The following is a 16,614-nucleotide window of genomic DNA, read 5'->3' as shown; positions in this document are numbered from 1 at the left end:
CTACTGGTGTTAAATCACATGGTGATGTGAACTAGATTATTGACTCTAGTGCAAGTGGGAGACTGAAGGAAATATGCCCTAGAGGCAATAATAAAGTTATTATTTATTTCCTTATTTAATAATAAATGTTTATTATTCATGCTAGAATTGTATTAACCGGAAACATAATACATGTGTGAATACATAGACAAACATAGTGTCACTAGTATGCCTCTACTTGACTAGCTCATTAATCAAAGATGGTTATGTTTCCTAACCATGGACAACGAGTTGTTATTTGATTAACGGGGTCACATCATTAGGAGAATGCTGTGATTGACTTGACCCATTCCGTTAGCTTAGCACTCGACCGTTTAGTATGTTGCTATTGCTTTCTTCATGACTTATACATGTTCCTATGACTATGAGATTATGCAACTCCCGTTTGCCGGAGGAACACTTTGTGTGCTACCAAATGTCACAACATAACTGGGTGATTATAAAGGTGCTCTACAGGTGTCTCCAAAGGTACATGTTGGGTTGGCATATTTTGAGATTAGGATTTGTCACTCCGATTATCGGAGAGGTATCTGTGGGCCCTCTCGGTAATGCACATCACTTAAGCCTTGCAAGCATTGCAACCAATGAGTTAGTTGCGAGATGATGTATTACAGAACGAGTAAAGAGACTTGCTGGTAACGAGATTGAACTAGGTATTGAGATACCGACGATCGAATCTCGGGCAAGTAACATACCGATGACAAAGGGAACAACGTATGTTGTTATGCGGTCTGACCGATAAAGATCTTCGTAGAATATGTAGGAGCCAATATGAGCATCCAGGTTCCGCTATTGGTTATTGACCGGAGACGTGTCTCGGTCATGTCTACATTGTTCTCGAACCCATAGGGTCCACACGCTTAAGGTTTCGATGACAGTTACATTATGAGTTTTGATGTACCGAAGGAGTTCAGAGTCCCGGATGAGATCGGGGACATGACGAGGAGTCTCGAAATAGTTGAGACGTAAAGATTGATATATTGGACGACTATATTCGGACATCGGAAAGGTTCCGAGTAGTTCGGGTATTTTTCGAAGTACCGGGGAGTTACGGGAATACGGGGGAAGAAGTATATGGGCCTTATTGGGCTTTAGGGGAGAGGGAGAGGCAGGCCGCGCCCCCCCCCCCCATTGACTAGTCCGAATTGGACTAGGGGGAGGGGCGGAGCCCCCTCCTTCCTTCTCTTCCCTCTTCCCCTTCCTTGTCTCCTACTCCTAATACTTGGAAGGACTCCTAGTTGGACTAGGAAAGGGGGAATCCTACTCCCGGTGGAAGTAGGACTCCCCTAGGGCGCGCCATAGAGAGGGCCGGCCCTCCCCTCCTCCACTCCTTTATATACGGGGGCAGGGGGCACCCCATAGACACACAAGTTGATCTTCGTGATCGTTCTCTTAGCCGTGTGCGGTGCCCCCCTCCACGATAATCCTCGATAATATTGTAGCGGTGCTTAGGCGAAGCCGCGGCGGTAGAACATCAAGATCGTCACCACGTCGTCGTGCTGACGGAACTCATCCCCGACACTTTGCTGGATCGGAGTCCGGGGATCGTCATCGAGCTGAACGTGTGTTAAAACTCGGAGGTGTCGTAGTTTCGGTGCTTGATCGGTCGGGCCGTGAAGACGTACGACTACATCAACCGCGTTGTCATAATGCTTCCGCTGTCGGTCTACGAGGGTACGTAGACAACACTCTCCCCTCTCATTGCTATGCATCACCATGATCTTGCGTGTGCGTAGGATTTTTTTTGAAATTACTACGTTCCCCAACAGTGGTGCGGTGGTTTTTTCCCCTCACATGGTGCGGTGCGCTCGAGCCATCGGTTGTGCCTAGCACTTCTTCAGTCTTTATATGTTCAATTGGAAATTTGCCTTCAGATGCTTCCTGTGTACGGTTCTCTCTTGCTCACCTCTACCCGCCCCTCCTCCCGCTCAACTCAACCACCATGCTGACCCCGTCACAGATCAGGAAATTCGACACTCCTTTCTTCAGATGAACCCTAACGTTAGCCCAGGCCCTGATGGTTTAGCTCATCCTTCTATCGCAAGTTCTGTCACTTTGTCAAACGCTTCATCCTTGCCTTCTTCCACGGCCTCAAAGTCTCAGTTGAACGCTTCAACAGAGCTCACATGATCCTACTCTCAAAAAAGAAATTTCTGCCTTTGCTGACGCTTTCAGACTCGTCTCCCTCTAGAATTGCCACTCCAAAGCGCTTGACAAGATTCCCTACGCTAGATTAAAACCCCCCATCCTTCTTCTAGTTCATACAGATCAAACCGGCTTCATCTCTGGTCAAAACTTCACAGAAAACTTTTATCTATGCGGTGGATATCATCTTTTGTTGCCACTATCGAAAAAGCCAACTATCATCTTCAAGCTCGACTTTTTTAAGGCCTTCAACTTTATCTCCTAGGATGGACTATTTGCAATCCTATACCTCCGGGGGTTCCCTCCGGCTTGCTCTTCCTGGATCAACTCTCTTCTCTCCTCTAAAATGGTGGTCCTACTAAATAGGATCCCGGGATCCTGGATCAACTATCGTTGTGGTTTGAGCCAAGGGGATCCTCTCTCCCCTACCTCTTCCTCATGGCTGCCGATCTACTTCAATGTTTGATCCTTAAGGCTTTCGACCCAAACTCTCTCTACCACCCCATCGACTACTCCCTCCCACCAGCACTCTGCAATATGCAAACGACACCTTAATTATGGATCACGCTTACTTCGATGCTACTACCATCCTCAAGGGGGTCCACCATGATTTTGTTGTTTCAACTGGTCTCTCCATAAGATTTTCGTCCTCCCTATGCCCCCCGGTTCCATCATCGCCAAATTTTCCTCCCTGTTTTGATTGACCAACGTTCCATAAATGTGAATCGAACATATAAATCTCGCTATGTTGCCCGCATAGCCAGGGCCAATGAATCGAATATATAAATCTCGCGTTGTTGCGAGCCGATGAAGCAAGCATATGCAAATGCAGTTGTCCAAAGAGAACACAGAAGGTAAACCTTGCTGAATAAATCTTGTCGAGGCAGAGAGCAAGGAACAGAGCAGAGGAGTTGGAGCTGCAGCTAGCCAAGCACACCCATCATGACCCATGCCATGTCATGTCGTTAACAGAATCTCCTCACAAGTGGTCTTGAAAAAAGAATCTCTTCATGAAACCCAATCCTTCCAAGTTACAATTACTAAGCTCCCTATGAAAGCTCCAAAGTTTTGTCCTCGGAAGTGGACCCTGTCTTTAAGGGTCCAGTTGGATCATGGGTCCCACATGAAAGTATCAGAACCGACATTCTACTAAAGTATTTTTCCAAAACTTTAAAAACACTCATAAATTTATTTTATTTGTTAACTTTAAAAACACTGATTTTTAAAAATATTCATGAATTTAAATAATGATCTTAATTTAAAACTTCTTCACGAATATCAGAAAAATATTCATTGGTTCTACAAAATGTTCACAAGTTTTATAGTTGTTCATGATTTTTATACAAATGTCACAACTTTTGAACAATATACGAGGATTAAAACATGTTTTTAAATCTAAAACATGTTCACAAATATGAAATATCATCATGGATTGTTAAACAAATGTTCACAATTTTGCAGAAAACATTTATGAATTTTTTTAAAATTTTCAATAATTTAAATTATTGTTCTTGAATTTCAAAAAATATTAATAATTATGAATATATTCGCTAATTACAAAAAATAAACAAATATAAAATGGAACATGAAAACAAATATGAGAAAAGTCGAGAAAAAAGAAAAGAAAAAATATCGAATTAAACCTTTCCAAAACCGGAAGGATCGGATTACATGGCCAACCCAATAGCATCCACGGGGATCTGCATTTGCTCGACGATATGCATGAAATGTTAATTGCCATAATAACCCTTGACAGGAAAAGAAAATTAAATCCAAAATCTAAGTGGGCGCAGCAAAGCGCGTGTTACCCTCTAGTGAATAGAAAAACTGGCCACCCATTTTTTGGCAAAAAGAAAAACTAGCCCACTCTTTTCCTAGAAAAAAAGGCCACTTAGGATGGCTTCCTTGGCGCATGGCACGCAGAGAGGCATGCCTTTGTCTAGATGGCGGCGAGGCGTAGCGACCGCTTGCCTCAAGGCTAAAAATGTGCGTAGATTTTATAAAATGATTATGTAGTGTCAAAAAACAAGTTCAAAATAATGTTTTCACCGTTCAAAAACGATTGTAACATTTAAAAATCTTCATACATTTTTAAAATTATGTTTATGATACTTTGAAATAATATGTTCGTCATGTGTTGAAAAATGTTCAACATGTATTTCAAGAAACATTACGTCATGTTTTAAAAAAATGTTCAATGTGTATCGGTAAATCTTTCACATCTATTTAAAAATTTAAATGTATTAAAAAATTCTACCCCACAGCTAAATATGAATTTGTAGGTTCAGAAAAATTCTTAAAACTTGTCAAAATGTCATCGATTTTTAAAAAACCTTCAACGCAACCATGGTTTTGTTTTTTTTAATTCCTTAACACAAATTCATGATTTTAGTTTTCCTTCACACAAATTTACTTTGGAAATATATTTTTAACTCAAAAAATTCAGCTCGATTTAAATTTCTGGCGTTACCCAAAACAGTGTTGTGAGCCTAATAACGCCCAGTAAAGCCCAATAACGTGTAGTAGGTCAATATTGAACCCTAGCACCAGGCAGGCCCAGCGCACGCACGGAGCAGCCACGGCGCAAACTCTCCACCTTTCCGCGCAGGACCGACGGCGGCGTCGGCGGCGCAGCGAGTGGAGCGACGGCGTCTCCCGCCGACCACGCGCGTCGCGGGGTGGGGCAGCGGGCGGCAAGCAGGTTTGCCCATCAGCTCGCCGCAAAGCTCTGTTTCCGGGGAGAAGCTGCGCCGGAGCTTGCCGCAAACTCTCTTTCTGGGGTGGCGCAGCGTCGTCTTGGTGCGCTGGCGACTCCGTGAGGCCTCCGGTGCAAGCCCAGGTTAGCTCCCCAGCTCCTCGATCCAAAGCCCCAACTCTGATAGGAATCGTGAATGGTGACTGAGTTGACAGATTTTCGGTGTGGTCGCAGCAGGTTTGTCATGTCGACGTTCGCCGGCGTATCCGTCCTCGACGGCGACAAGCCGTGCTCTTGCGTAACGTCGGGCGTCGGCGCCGGTGCTGGCGCCAACAGCGTGTACCACCTGCTCGTGGTCAAGGGCTACTCTCGTATCAAAAAGGAGTTGCCCAACGGCGAGAGCTGGTGCACTGATTTGTTCAGGGTGGGAGGCCATGAGTATTCCATCGAGTACTATCCTAACGGCGCAAACCCCAACTGTGCCGACTTCATTTCGCTCGATATTACCCGTCTCTACGACGAAGATGTCGAAGAGGGTGTGGAGGCCAAGTTCAGTTTCAGTCTGGTCGATGACGTCGAGAAGCAGATGCTGACGTACATTCGTGCGACTCGTAAAACCCGTGACTTCCGCAGATGTGATCCTTGTTGGGGCTGCGACAAGTTCATGAGAAGAGATGCCCTTGAGCGATCAGCCAGTCTAAAGTTTGATTGTTTCACCATCAGGTGTGATATTGTGGTGTGCAAGGACAACACCCCAGATGCCACTGGCTCAGGCACCGGCACCGAGGTTCTCATGCCTGACATACACCAACATTTTAGCAACCTCCTTCAGAATAAGGTGGGTGCTGATGTGACATTCGAGGTCGGCGGCGAGACATTTGCTGCACACCGGTGTGTGCTCGCTGCCAGGTCTGAAGTGTTCATGGCGCAGCTCTTTGGCACCGCTACGCCCAGCATCATACAGATCACAGATATGGAAGCAAAAGTGTTCAGGGCTTTGCTTTGCTTCATCTACACAGACTCGTGTCCTGTGATGGAGAAGAACAGCATGGAGGAGGATGAAATGCCAGGAGTTGTGGAACAAGGACAAATAGAGGAAGTACTGGAGGATAAAATGTCAGAAGTTGAGGAACAAACACAAGAAGAGGCGGTAGAGGATGAAATTCTTCTGCAATGGCTGCAGGACTTGTTTGTGGCGGCAGACAGATACAATCTCCAGCGGCTCAAGTTCATCTGTGAAAGGCAGTTGTGTGAGCATGTAGGTGTGAGCTCCGTGGCGTCCACTCTTGCTCTAGCCGAGCAGCACCACTGCCATGGATTGAAGGCGGCGTGCTTGAAGTTTATCCAAGTCCTATCTCCCTCGCGTTTGCAGACACTAATGGCAACTGATGGATGGGGGCATATAGCAACGACATACCCCTCTGTTTTGTACGAGCTCATTGCCATCCTTGCGTCAAACCAGCGGAAATGATACTCTGGTATGCATGGTCTTCAAGTGACACTCTTTTGCATCTATAGTATCCTCTATAGATATCGCAGTTTGTGTGCTCTGCTTTTAATTGTCTCGTCGTGTAATTTGCATGAATGCTGAATCAGAAAAACCCAACATATGGGCATATTGTCTCTTCATGCAATTGCAATGGATAATCTGTAAATTCAGGTGTGAGGATCAACATTGATCTGCATTGCAGCAATGCACAAGTTTCCCAACAGATTTCATTTTATCCTCATATATTCGTCTGTGCATTGTGTCGTACAGTGTACCTTTGTGCCTCCCCTGTCATTTAATACCCTTTTCTAGTGGTTATCAAGAAGAGCAAATGTTTGAAGTTTTCTGGAAAGGAATTTTATGAACCTGGATTTAGGGAAACAATATTGAAGACAAGACAGGTCACCAAGAATTTCGGTTGCCGTGACAGGCATGGTGTGAAATCTTGATCCAGTATCAGGGATCTTCTCCTTTATGCTTGTTGTTCTCCTCAGATGGAACAAAAAAATGACTTCCGTTGTGGTGTATCTGGAAGCACAGATGATGATTGATTGCTGTCAGTTAGCTACCGTGTTAGACAATGAGTTGAGTTGATGATGAAAAAAACCCGCTTGCTTTGCCATGAGCCTGAAAGTGTTGTTTGAATGTGTGATTTCTAGACATCACTAGTAGTAAATAAAAAGAAGAAAAGAGGTGCTAATGGCATAGTAATCAAGGTACCAACGAGCTATGTGATGGTTTTATGGATGCAATCTAGAATGTCGCCATTCTGCAAAGCCACATGAAGGAAGTGGCAAAAATCTAGATACCAGGTCTTCATACAGTCTAGACCCTGACACTTTCTAGTAAGGAAAATTTCATCAGAAGATAATTTGCATGATATAGTAATGTAACGTGTTGTTTTCTCATTGATGGTTATCAATGCAGTTCACAGAGAGCACTGTGCTTGGCAGTATGAGACATTTAGTTTACTTGAGGGGTATGTGCGATCAATATTATATTATATTCTTACTAGTTCCCATGAATTAACGCATTCTTTCCATGGATATTCTGCACTGCTTTTTGCACTTGGTAGCTTCATATGAAAGACATTCCACTTAACTGAAACTGAAAGTATGTCAAAAGAATACCTTTGACGATTATTGTCATTTTTGACTATGTGGATAATTTGGATCTCGGTGCTTATCCATGTGCAAGTTCTCATGCTCTTTTCAGGCCAGTGAAGAATTGGTGCTCTCTTCAAAAAAAAAAACGAATTGGTAATCTTTTGCTCTGAAAACCATGATTGGTTTTGTTCTCATTGTTGATATTAATTGGAGTTCTATTACTCATTGTCAAGTAAACAAAGCTATTACACAATGGTCATTCATTATTTATTCAAATATCTTAACAATGCAGGTATGATGATTGATTTACGACAAGCGACGCACATAATACAAAATAAGTATATCAAAATGGCAATCCATACATAACTTTCAAAGCGTCTTCATATTGGAGATCCTATTCTGAGTGTGTTTTATATACATCAATATTTATACAAGTCACATGAGATAACTTAATCATATCACTATGTTTAGTAAAAGTAGATCACATAATTTGTATTTTGTTATCTTTGTAATTATACTCCAAGTATTGTGTTCATTGCAAAAAGCAAAAGAAAAACTTAATATGAGATCATATATCTACTCTGCAAACAAAGTCATTCAATATATATATTGCCATGTACATAGCCTTAAGAGTCTCTCAACAACGTGCAGGGTACCATCCAGTTTTTGAAATCATTCCATACCTTGATGTCACCACGCTTCTTGTGCTTTCGCCGCAAAGTGATGAAAAAAAGACGTGTTACGTTCTTCGTGCCGCAGGCAATTGGCACGTCCACACCGAAGACAAAAGAACTCCTGTTTTCTCCAGAATATTTTCAATGGTGAGCTTCAAAGTTAGTATTGGGTATTTCCACTGCAAAAAATGTTAGTGTTTTTTCGAGAGCAAAAAAAAATGTTAGTGTTCAGTATTTGAATTTTCTTTAGAAGATTGAAATTCTTTATTGAGCCGAAGCTGCTTCATGGGCCTGATCCCAACGTCTGGCCCAACATCTAGCTAGCGACATGCCACACCACCCACCATTCCTCGCTTCTCCCCAAACCGAAACCCTCGCCACCCCCCTCCACCGGCGGCCATGGGCGAACCGCAGTTTATCATCGGCACCTCCATGAGCGATATGCTCGCCAGCATGGAGCGCGACGGCCGGGACCCTGCGACGCTCGACCTTGGCTTAAACTATCTGCACCACTTCCTGTACGACTACCTCCCGCACCCGCCGGTCTCCCCCACCGCCGCCCACTCGCTCTCCGCCATGCCGTGGGTCCCCGACGGCGTCGACCGCATCAACCGCCTCCCCGATGCGGTCCTCCCGCCAAGGGCGCCGCTCGCACCTCCGCCCTCACCTCGCGCTGGCGCCCCCTCTGGCGCATGGCGCCACTCTCCCTTGTCGACAGCCATCTACTTCCGGACGGCGGCGCGGCCGGGCAGTTTCCCATCGGCGTTCCCTCTCCTCGTGCCGTCACCTTCGCGGTGTCCCGCATCCTCGCGGCGCATCCGGGGCCCTTCCGCTGCGTCCACCTCACCCGCAGCACCATGGAGGAGCACCGCGGCGAGATATCGCGGTGGCTCGACATCCTCGTCGCCAAGGGGGTCCAAGAACTCGTCTTTGTCAACCGCCCTTGGCCGATTGATCTGCGCCTCCCCGCCACGCTCTTCGGCTGCGCCTCCCTCACCCGCCTCTATCTTGGCCTTTGGAGACTCCCGGACACGGCCGCCGTACCGCGCGGCGCCAGATTCCCCAACCTCCGTGAGCTCGGCCTCTGCATGACTGTCATGGAGGACCGTGATCTGGCATTCATGCTTGAAAGAAGCCCCGTCCTGGAGTTCCTCGTCCTCATGGGAAGCCAGACCGGAGTGCGCCTCCGCCTCGTCGGCCAGAGACTGCGGTGCGTTCAGCTGGGCCATGCCTTATTGGAGTACATCGACGTGGTGGATGCCCCTAGCCCGGAGAGGCTCTTATTTTGGGAAATTGGCAAGCTCAAGTCCTTCAGGAAGAGGAACGACGACAACCACTCCACCATGAACGGCTCTTCCGGGATCAAGATTGGGCGTGCACCTAACCTGCGTGTGCTGGGATACCTTCAGCCAGGAGAGCAAGAGTTGGGGATTAGCAACACCATCGTCGTGGTATGTAGCTCGCTTGTGTATACATACCTGCTATGTCAATATATGATCTGAATTAGTTTCTCTATAGTATGTCGGTCCTTGGGCTAATTTAATTGGCCGTGCACCTAATCTCTGTGTGCTGTGTCTATTTGTAATGCCAATATATGATGGTATGACTTGGTTTCTCTGTCCATTTCAGGCTGGTAGCAAGGAGAACATTCTCCCTAGTGTCCAGATTTTGTCCATGGAGGTGCAGTTTGGTGTCCGCAATGCTGTCAAGAAAGTGCCCGGCTTTCTCCGCTGTTTCCCCAACCTAGAGACGCTCCATGTTTTTGTAAAATTGGTTAACTTACCTACTTAGAGTTGTTGCATTGGCAATTTTGCAATACTATCTTGTACTAGCATGGTCAGAACTATGAATCAGATTAATCATATGACTATTGGCCTGCTTATAGATAAGATACCTGAACTATGTATGCTACCATTTCATCTGCAGTCCCCTCCCATGCATATCTGAAGAGTCCACTGGCAAGGTCAATCTCAAGTTCTGGCAGGAGGGCGGTCCCATCAAATGCATCGTGCAGAGCATGAAGAAGGTGTTCTTCTACGAGTTCCATGGGTTGAGAAGCGAGCTTGCTTTCCTCAAGTTCATCGCAGAGACCGGTCGGGTGCTGGAGCATATGGTGGTTCTGGTGGCCAAAGAATGCTTCTCCTCTGGAGATGATAATGTGAGGGCCAAGCTGAAGCCTCTAGCAAGCGTGAAATGGAACAACAAGGCTTGCCAAGTACAGCTCTTCAAGAGCGGGCGCACTAACCCGGGAGGTCCTGTTTACAGCAACAAGATAGCTCCCGACTTTGGGTTTGCTGACCCTTTTGACCTCCTCGGGCACTAGTAGAAAGCAGAAAGGATCTCTGTAAGTTAGTTAACATCACCTTGCTTACAGCCTAGTTTTTACCTAGCTAGACTTGGTGTTGTTGGATCTGGCAGCAACCAAAAAACCGCATTTCTCTTGGCAAGCTGTGGTATGCTTTCTCAATGTGGTTGATTTCTGGGGTCTTCAACTAAAAAACCAGCATTACTATTGGCATGCTTTCTGTATGTGGTGTTACATGATGAGGTTGTTAGTGCCAAGTCAAGTATTATGTGGCTGGATTGCTGGTGGGAGAAACCTATTGAATTGGATAGAATGTTTGTACCAATAATTTTTCATTTTACCTTGCAGTCATTTTGTGTACCCTGCAGTCAAATGCGTGCAGGGCTATCTAGTACTCTAGTAGTAGCATATATGGTCTTGCTGGTTTGTCCAACTGCAACTTTCACTTGTGCTGTGAAGTTGTTGTAGTTAGCATGAATTACCTTGGTCTGCATCAGCCGTTGGGGGAATGCGTCGTTGCACAGGCTTGCAGCGCGGAGGTGAGTTAGGAGTGCTCTGGAGGACGTTATCGCGCACGGTTTGTTTGTTAAGACTGTTTAGGTATGCATAGTGAAAGATGAGCTCAGCTGTGCTGGCAGAGAGGATCAGAGGGGGCAGGAGTTGCTGCTTGCAAATGCTTTTTTCCTCGTCAAACAATTGTTGCAAGTGGTTTTTGCTGTAATAGCTTCGTGGTGGAATCAAAATGGTTTAGGTAAGAGCGCGATGCAACTCTTTGCTGTGAATGTACTTCAAAGTTCAAATTACAATTGAGGCTTTGTTCTGCGTTTGTGTTTTGATCTGATATGCTTCAGCGTGATCACCTCCATGGCGTCCTTCCAAGCTGCTACCCTAAACTCTTATAAGGGGTTGCTGCTTATAAGCGATTATATTTACTGAATAGCAGGCATTTTCGGCATGCACTGAACACAGCAAGAGCGGAGCATGAGTTCACTGTTGAGACTTTTTACGGTGCATCTTACTACTCAACATATTGGGTAGTATTTAGTTGATCCAACGGCCAGTATGGATTAATCAAATTTTCGTTCAAGGATATATTGGTAATTCCCAACCAGAGGTAGATCTGTTGTTTCCTAATTTAGTCCGAAATATTAATCTAACTAATTAAGTTAATCTCATCTCATCCGACGCAGCACCGTTCGTCTACTACTCGCGACACCACGCCGCCGTAAAATCTAAATGCATGCATGCGCCGGCGTGAGGACCTCCGCTATACCTACGCCGCTGCAGCCACTACATAAACACAAAATAACTATTTGGTGTGGCGCACGGCGCGCTAGCCACTATGATTTTCATTTGATGAGCAGCAACGGCAAAGCGGCGGACGGTGCGATGGCGAGCGACGGCCGCTTGCGGCGGTGGGCGCCTCGCGTGCGAACGTGCATTACGAGAGCAAACAGTGATCTGATTGTTGGGTACGTGCGTGACGCGATTGTGTAATCTGGCCGGCGGCGAGTCTACTAGTGATGTTAGCTTTTCTACGTCGCTGTGTCCTGTGTACGTGGGTTACATGCCAGCTTGGGGCACGAACCTAGGCCGTCAGCTTCGCTCCGTCGTCGCCCGAAGCATATCGCAGAAAAATACATGGCGGCGTGGACGGGCCAAGAGATGATGGGAGGAAAGGTTGGTCATGGCGGGGAAGAAACCTGCCTGCGTGATTGATATATAGTTCCAAAAATGCCCCCAACGAGTAAATATACTACCAAAAACTGGTGTAGTATAGGCTAATCTGGGCCCTAGAAGCCAAAGAAATGAACGGCCCAGGTTGATTTGATGTACCGTAAAATGTCTTCCAAGGAAAAGCATACCTCATTGCCCATTACATGGAAGAACACGCATGTTTTCAGAAGAATAATACGGGCATGGGGACGACCCGTCAGGTGTTCCACCCGGGACGAAACCACTCTCTTCAAACGCCTCCATTGCCGAGATTGTGCACTAGGCTTGGGCGCTGCCGCCGCGGCCTCCTCTCAGAATCAGCCAAGCCAGATCCAGATTTACGCTGATCAAGCCTAAGGGCAATCCGCAACCTTCAACGAGGTTTACTACTCTCTCTTTTCACTTTTATAAGACCTTGAAGACATTTCAGACAATGTACAAAACAACCCATTTTGAGTTGTCTGAAATGACTTACAAAAGTGAATGGAGGGAGTAGCACGATCAAGAAGGATAGGGAAGCATGAACGCATCGTACCTAGCTCTGCCAACTATGATAGCGGGGGATCCAGGATTCATGGAAGCCGGTCGAGGATGGAGTAGGTGCAGAAAGAGACTCATATGCCATTTTGATGAATGATAACAGCCATTAAAATTCTATTTAGGTTCGAACAAGAACTAAAGCTTTCTTTTAAGTATGGAGTTTTATAGAATTTCTTTATATAAATTATTTAACTCCATTTAAAATGTGTATATTAGCCTGTGTATATTAGCCTTGGTTTTATTCCATCATCACCATATGTCATGTTTGTACCAAGGCTAATATACACATTTTAAATGGAGTTAAACATGACTAAAGCTTGTCCTAGCATCATGTTGGCCCTACACTCTTGTCGTAGCTATTCTTCTAGAGATAATTATGTTAAACATGGCTAAAGGAAAAAGGTGGAAGGCCATGTCAGAGAACATTGTGGGTTGTTCCACTTAAGACATTACTAGGACCCGAGTTCTTGTTATCTTGATTGAAGACTGTCCGCGCTAAGAACGCATGAGGTCACTAGTAGAAAAAGGGTCAAATGTGAAGCACATTAATGCCGGTTTGAATTTAAGCCGGCACTAATGTGACCATTAGTGCCGGTTCCAACGGCTAGGCGGGCGGACATCATTAGTACCGGTTCCTGGGTAACCTTTAGTACCGGTTCATGCCACGAACCGGTACTAATGAGGCTATGTCAGGCTATGGTCAGTCTGGGGCCCCCATGAAGACCTTTAGTACCGGTTCATGCCATGAACCGGTACTAGAGTTTCTTTGTAACCTGATTTTTAGTCCCACCTCGCCAAGAAAGAGGCAGCATGAGTGGTTTATAAGCCGTGAGTGCACAGACAATGACGAAGAGTTGCAATGCTCAGCTACATGTTGATTAGCTTCAAGCCTTGCTGAATAGCATAGATTGCACTGAGCTATGTGCAGTGCAGTCTACACTATTCCGAATGGCTTGAAGCAAATTAACCAGCATTGCACCTCTTTTTTATTTTTAATAACTTATTTGAACTTCGGACTTCTTTTGTGTTCAGTATGCAGCATTCAAAGCGACATCATCAATTTTCAACATGTTCTGACATCATTTTTTGTTTTTCGATCATTTACCTAATTGTTTAGAGAGCTAAATGACCGACCATGAAATTGAAAATCACTACAAAATGAATCCTGAAAATGTTGAAACTTGGCATGGTATCATCATATCACCCGCATAGCATGCGCGAAAGAGTAGAGAGGGTCACGGCAAAAACTGGACGCACTTCGTGTACAAACTGGACAAACTCTTTCAGAGTATCAGGGTTCCGGACGAGAACTCATCTGTTACATGGCCACCTCAATGTTTTTAAACTTATTTGAACTCCGGACTTCTTTTGTGTACCCTGCAGTCAAATGCGTGCAGGGCTATCTAGTACTCTAGTAGTAGCATATATGGTCTTGCTGGTTTGTCCAACTGCAACTTTCACTTGTGCTGTGAAGTTGTTGTAGTTAGCATGAATTACCTTGGTCTGCATCAGCCGTTGGGGGAATGCGTCGTTGCACAGGCTTGCAGCGCGGAGGTGAGTTAGGAGTGCTCTGGAGGACGTTATCGCGCACGGTTTGTTTGTTAAGACTGTTTAGGTATGCATAGTGAAAGATGAGCTCAGCTGTGCTGGCAGAGAGGATCAGAGGGGGCAGGAGTTGCTGCTTGCAAATGCTTTTTTCCTCGTCAAACAATTGTTGCAAGTGGTTTTTGCTGTAATAGCTTCGTGGTGGAATCAAAATGGTTTAGGTAAGAGCGCGATGCAACTCTTTGCTGTGAATGTACTTCAAAGTTCAAATTACAATTGAGGCTTTGTTCTGCGTTTGTGTTTTGATCTGATATGCTTCAGCGTGATCACCTCCATGGCGTCCTTCCAAGCTGCTACCCTAAACTCTTATAAGGGGTTGCTGCTTATAAGCGATTATATTTACTGAATAGCAGGCATTTTCGGCATGCACTGAACACAGCAAGAGCGGAGCATGAGTTCACTGTTGAGACTTTTTACGGTGCATCTTACTACTCAACATATTGGGTAGTATTTAGTTGATCCAACGGCCAGTATGGATTAATCAAATTTTCGTTCAAGGATATATTGGTAATTCCCAACCAGAGGTAGATCTGTTGTTTCCTAATTTAGTCCGAAATATTAATCTAACTAATTAAGTTAATCTCATCTCATCCGACGCAGCACCGTTCGTCTGCTACTCGCGACACCACGCCGCCGTAAAATCTAAATGCATGCATGCGCCGGCGTGAGGACCTCCGCTATACCTACGCCGCTGCAGCCACTACATAAACACAAAATAACTATTTGGTGTGGCGCACGGCGCGCTAGCCACTATGATTTTCATTTGATGAGCAGCAACGGCAAAGCGGCGGACGGTGCGATGGCGAGCGACGGCCGCTTGCGGCGGTGGGCGCCTCGCGTGCGAACGTGCATTACGAGAGCAAACAGTGATCTGATTGTTGGGTACGTGCGTGACGCGATTGTGTAATCTGGCCGGCGGCGAGTCTACTAGTGATGTTAGCTTTTCTACGTCGCTGTGTCCTGTGTACGTGGGTTACATGCCAGCTTGGGGCACGAACCTAGGCCGTCAGCTTCGCTCCGTCGTCGCCCGAAGCATATCGCAGAAAAATACATGGCGGCGTGGACGGGCCAAGAGATGATGGGAGGAAAGGTTGGTCATGGCGGGGAAGAAACCTGCCTGCGTGATTGATATATAGTTCCAAAAATGCCCCCAACGAGTAAATATACTACCAAAAACTGGTGTAGTATAGGCTAATCTGGGCCCTAGAAGCCAAAGAAATGAACGGCCCAGGTTGATTTGATGTACCGTAAAATGTCTTCCAAGGAAAAGCATACCTCATTGCCCATTACATGGAAGAACACGCATGTTTTCAGAAGAATAATACGGGCATGGGGACGACCCGTCAGGTGTTCCACCCGGGACGAAACCACTCTCTTCAAACGCCTCCATTGCCGAGATTGTGCACTAGGCTTGGGCGCTGCCGCCGCGGCCTCCTCTCAGAATCAGCCAAGCCAGATCCAGATTTACGCTGATCAAGCCTAAGGGCAATCCGCAACCTTCAACGAGGTTTACTACTCTCTCTTTTCACTTTTATAAGACCTTGAAGACATTTCAGACAATGTACAAAACAACCCATTTTGAGTTGTCTGAAATGACTTACAAAAGTGAATGGAGGGAGTAGCACGATCAAGAAGGATAGGGAAGCATGAACGCATCGTACCTAGCTCTGCCAACTATGATAGCGGGGGATCCAGGATTCATGGAAGCCGGTCGAGGATGGAGTAGGTGCAGAAAGAGACTCATATGCCATTTTGATGAATGATAACAGCCATTAAAATTCTATTTAGGTTCGAACAAGAACTAAAGCTTTCTTTTAAGTATGGAGTTTTATAGAATTTCTTTATATAAATTATTTAACTCCATTTAAAATGTGTATATTAGCCTGTGTATATTAGCCTTGGTTTTATTCCATCATCACCATATGTCATGTTTGTACCAAGGCTAATATACACATTTTAAATGGAGTTAAACATGACTAAAGCTTGTCCTAGCATCATGTTGGCCCTACACTCTTGTCGTAGCTATTCTTCTAGAGATAATTATGTTAAACATGGCTAAAGGAAAAAGGTGGAAGGCCATGTCAGAGAACATTGTGGGTTGTTCCACTTAAGACATTACTAGGACCCGAGTTCTTGTTATCTTGATTGAAGACTGTCCGCGCTAAGAACGCATGAGGTCACTAGTAGAAAAAGGGTCAAATGTGAAGCACATTAATGCCGGTTTGAATTTAAGCCGGCACTAATGTGACCATTAGTGCCGGTTCCAACGGCTAGGCGGGCGGACATCATTAGTACCGGTT

The 16,614-nt window shown here is 45.5% G+C and overlaps 1 protein-coding gene across 2 annotated transcripts; it reads left to right on the top strand.

The window, feature by feature from the left end:
- Window positions 1–4,765: 4,765 nt before the first annotated feature.
- On the top strand, window positions 4,766–6,538 carry LOC119270289 (BTB/POZ and MATH domain-containing protein 1-like). 2 transcript variants are annotated; one of them, XM_037552288.1, is made up of 2 exons: window positions 4,766–5,023; window positions 5,117–6,538. In XM_037552288.1, the coding sequence occupies exon 2, from the start codon at window positions 5,124–5,126 to the stop codon at window positions 6,348–6,350; it is 1,227 nt and encodes a 408-aa protein (XP_037408185.1). In that variant the 5' UTR covers window positions 4,766–5,023; window positions 5,117–5,123; the 3' UTR covers window positions 6,351–6,538. The 2 variants fall into 2 exon arrangements, with proteins under 2 accessions (XP_037408185.1, XP_037408184.1); XM_037552287.1 differs by having other exon boundaries at window positions 5,114–6,538.
- Window positions 6,539–16,614: the final 10,076 nt, after the last annotated feature.

This window comes from Triticum dicoccoides, chromosome 3A (genome assembly GCF_002162155.2).
Source record: "Triticum dicoccoides isolate Atlit2015 ecotype Zavitan chromosome 3A, WEW_v2.0, whole genome shotgun sequence".
Classification (NCBI taxonomy): Eukaryota; Viridiplantae; Streptophyta; class Magnoliopsida; order Poales; family Poaceae; genus Triticum; species Triticum dicoccoides.
This window is presented reverse-complemented; position numbering and strand designations above follow the sequence as displayed.

What these genes read in the sequence shown, in the direction of transcription:
- LOC119270289 (XM_037552288.1), top strand. Translation starts at nt 5,124, where the DNA reads ATGTCGACGTTCGCCGGCGTATCCGTCCTCGACGGCGACAAGCCGTGC.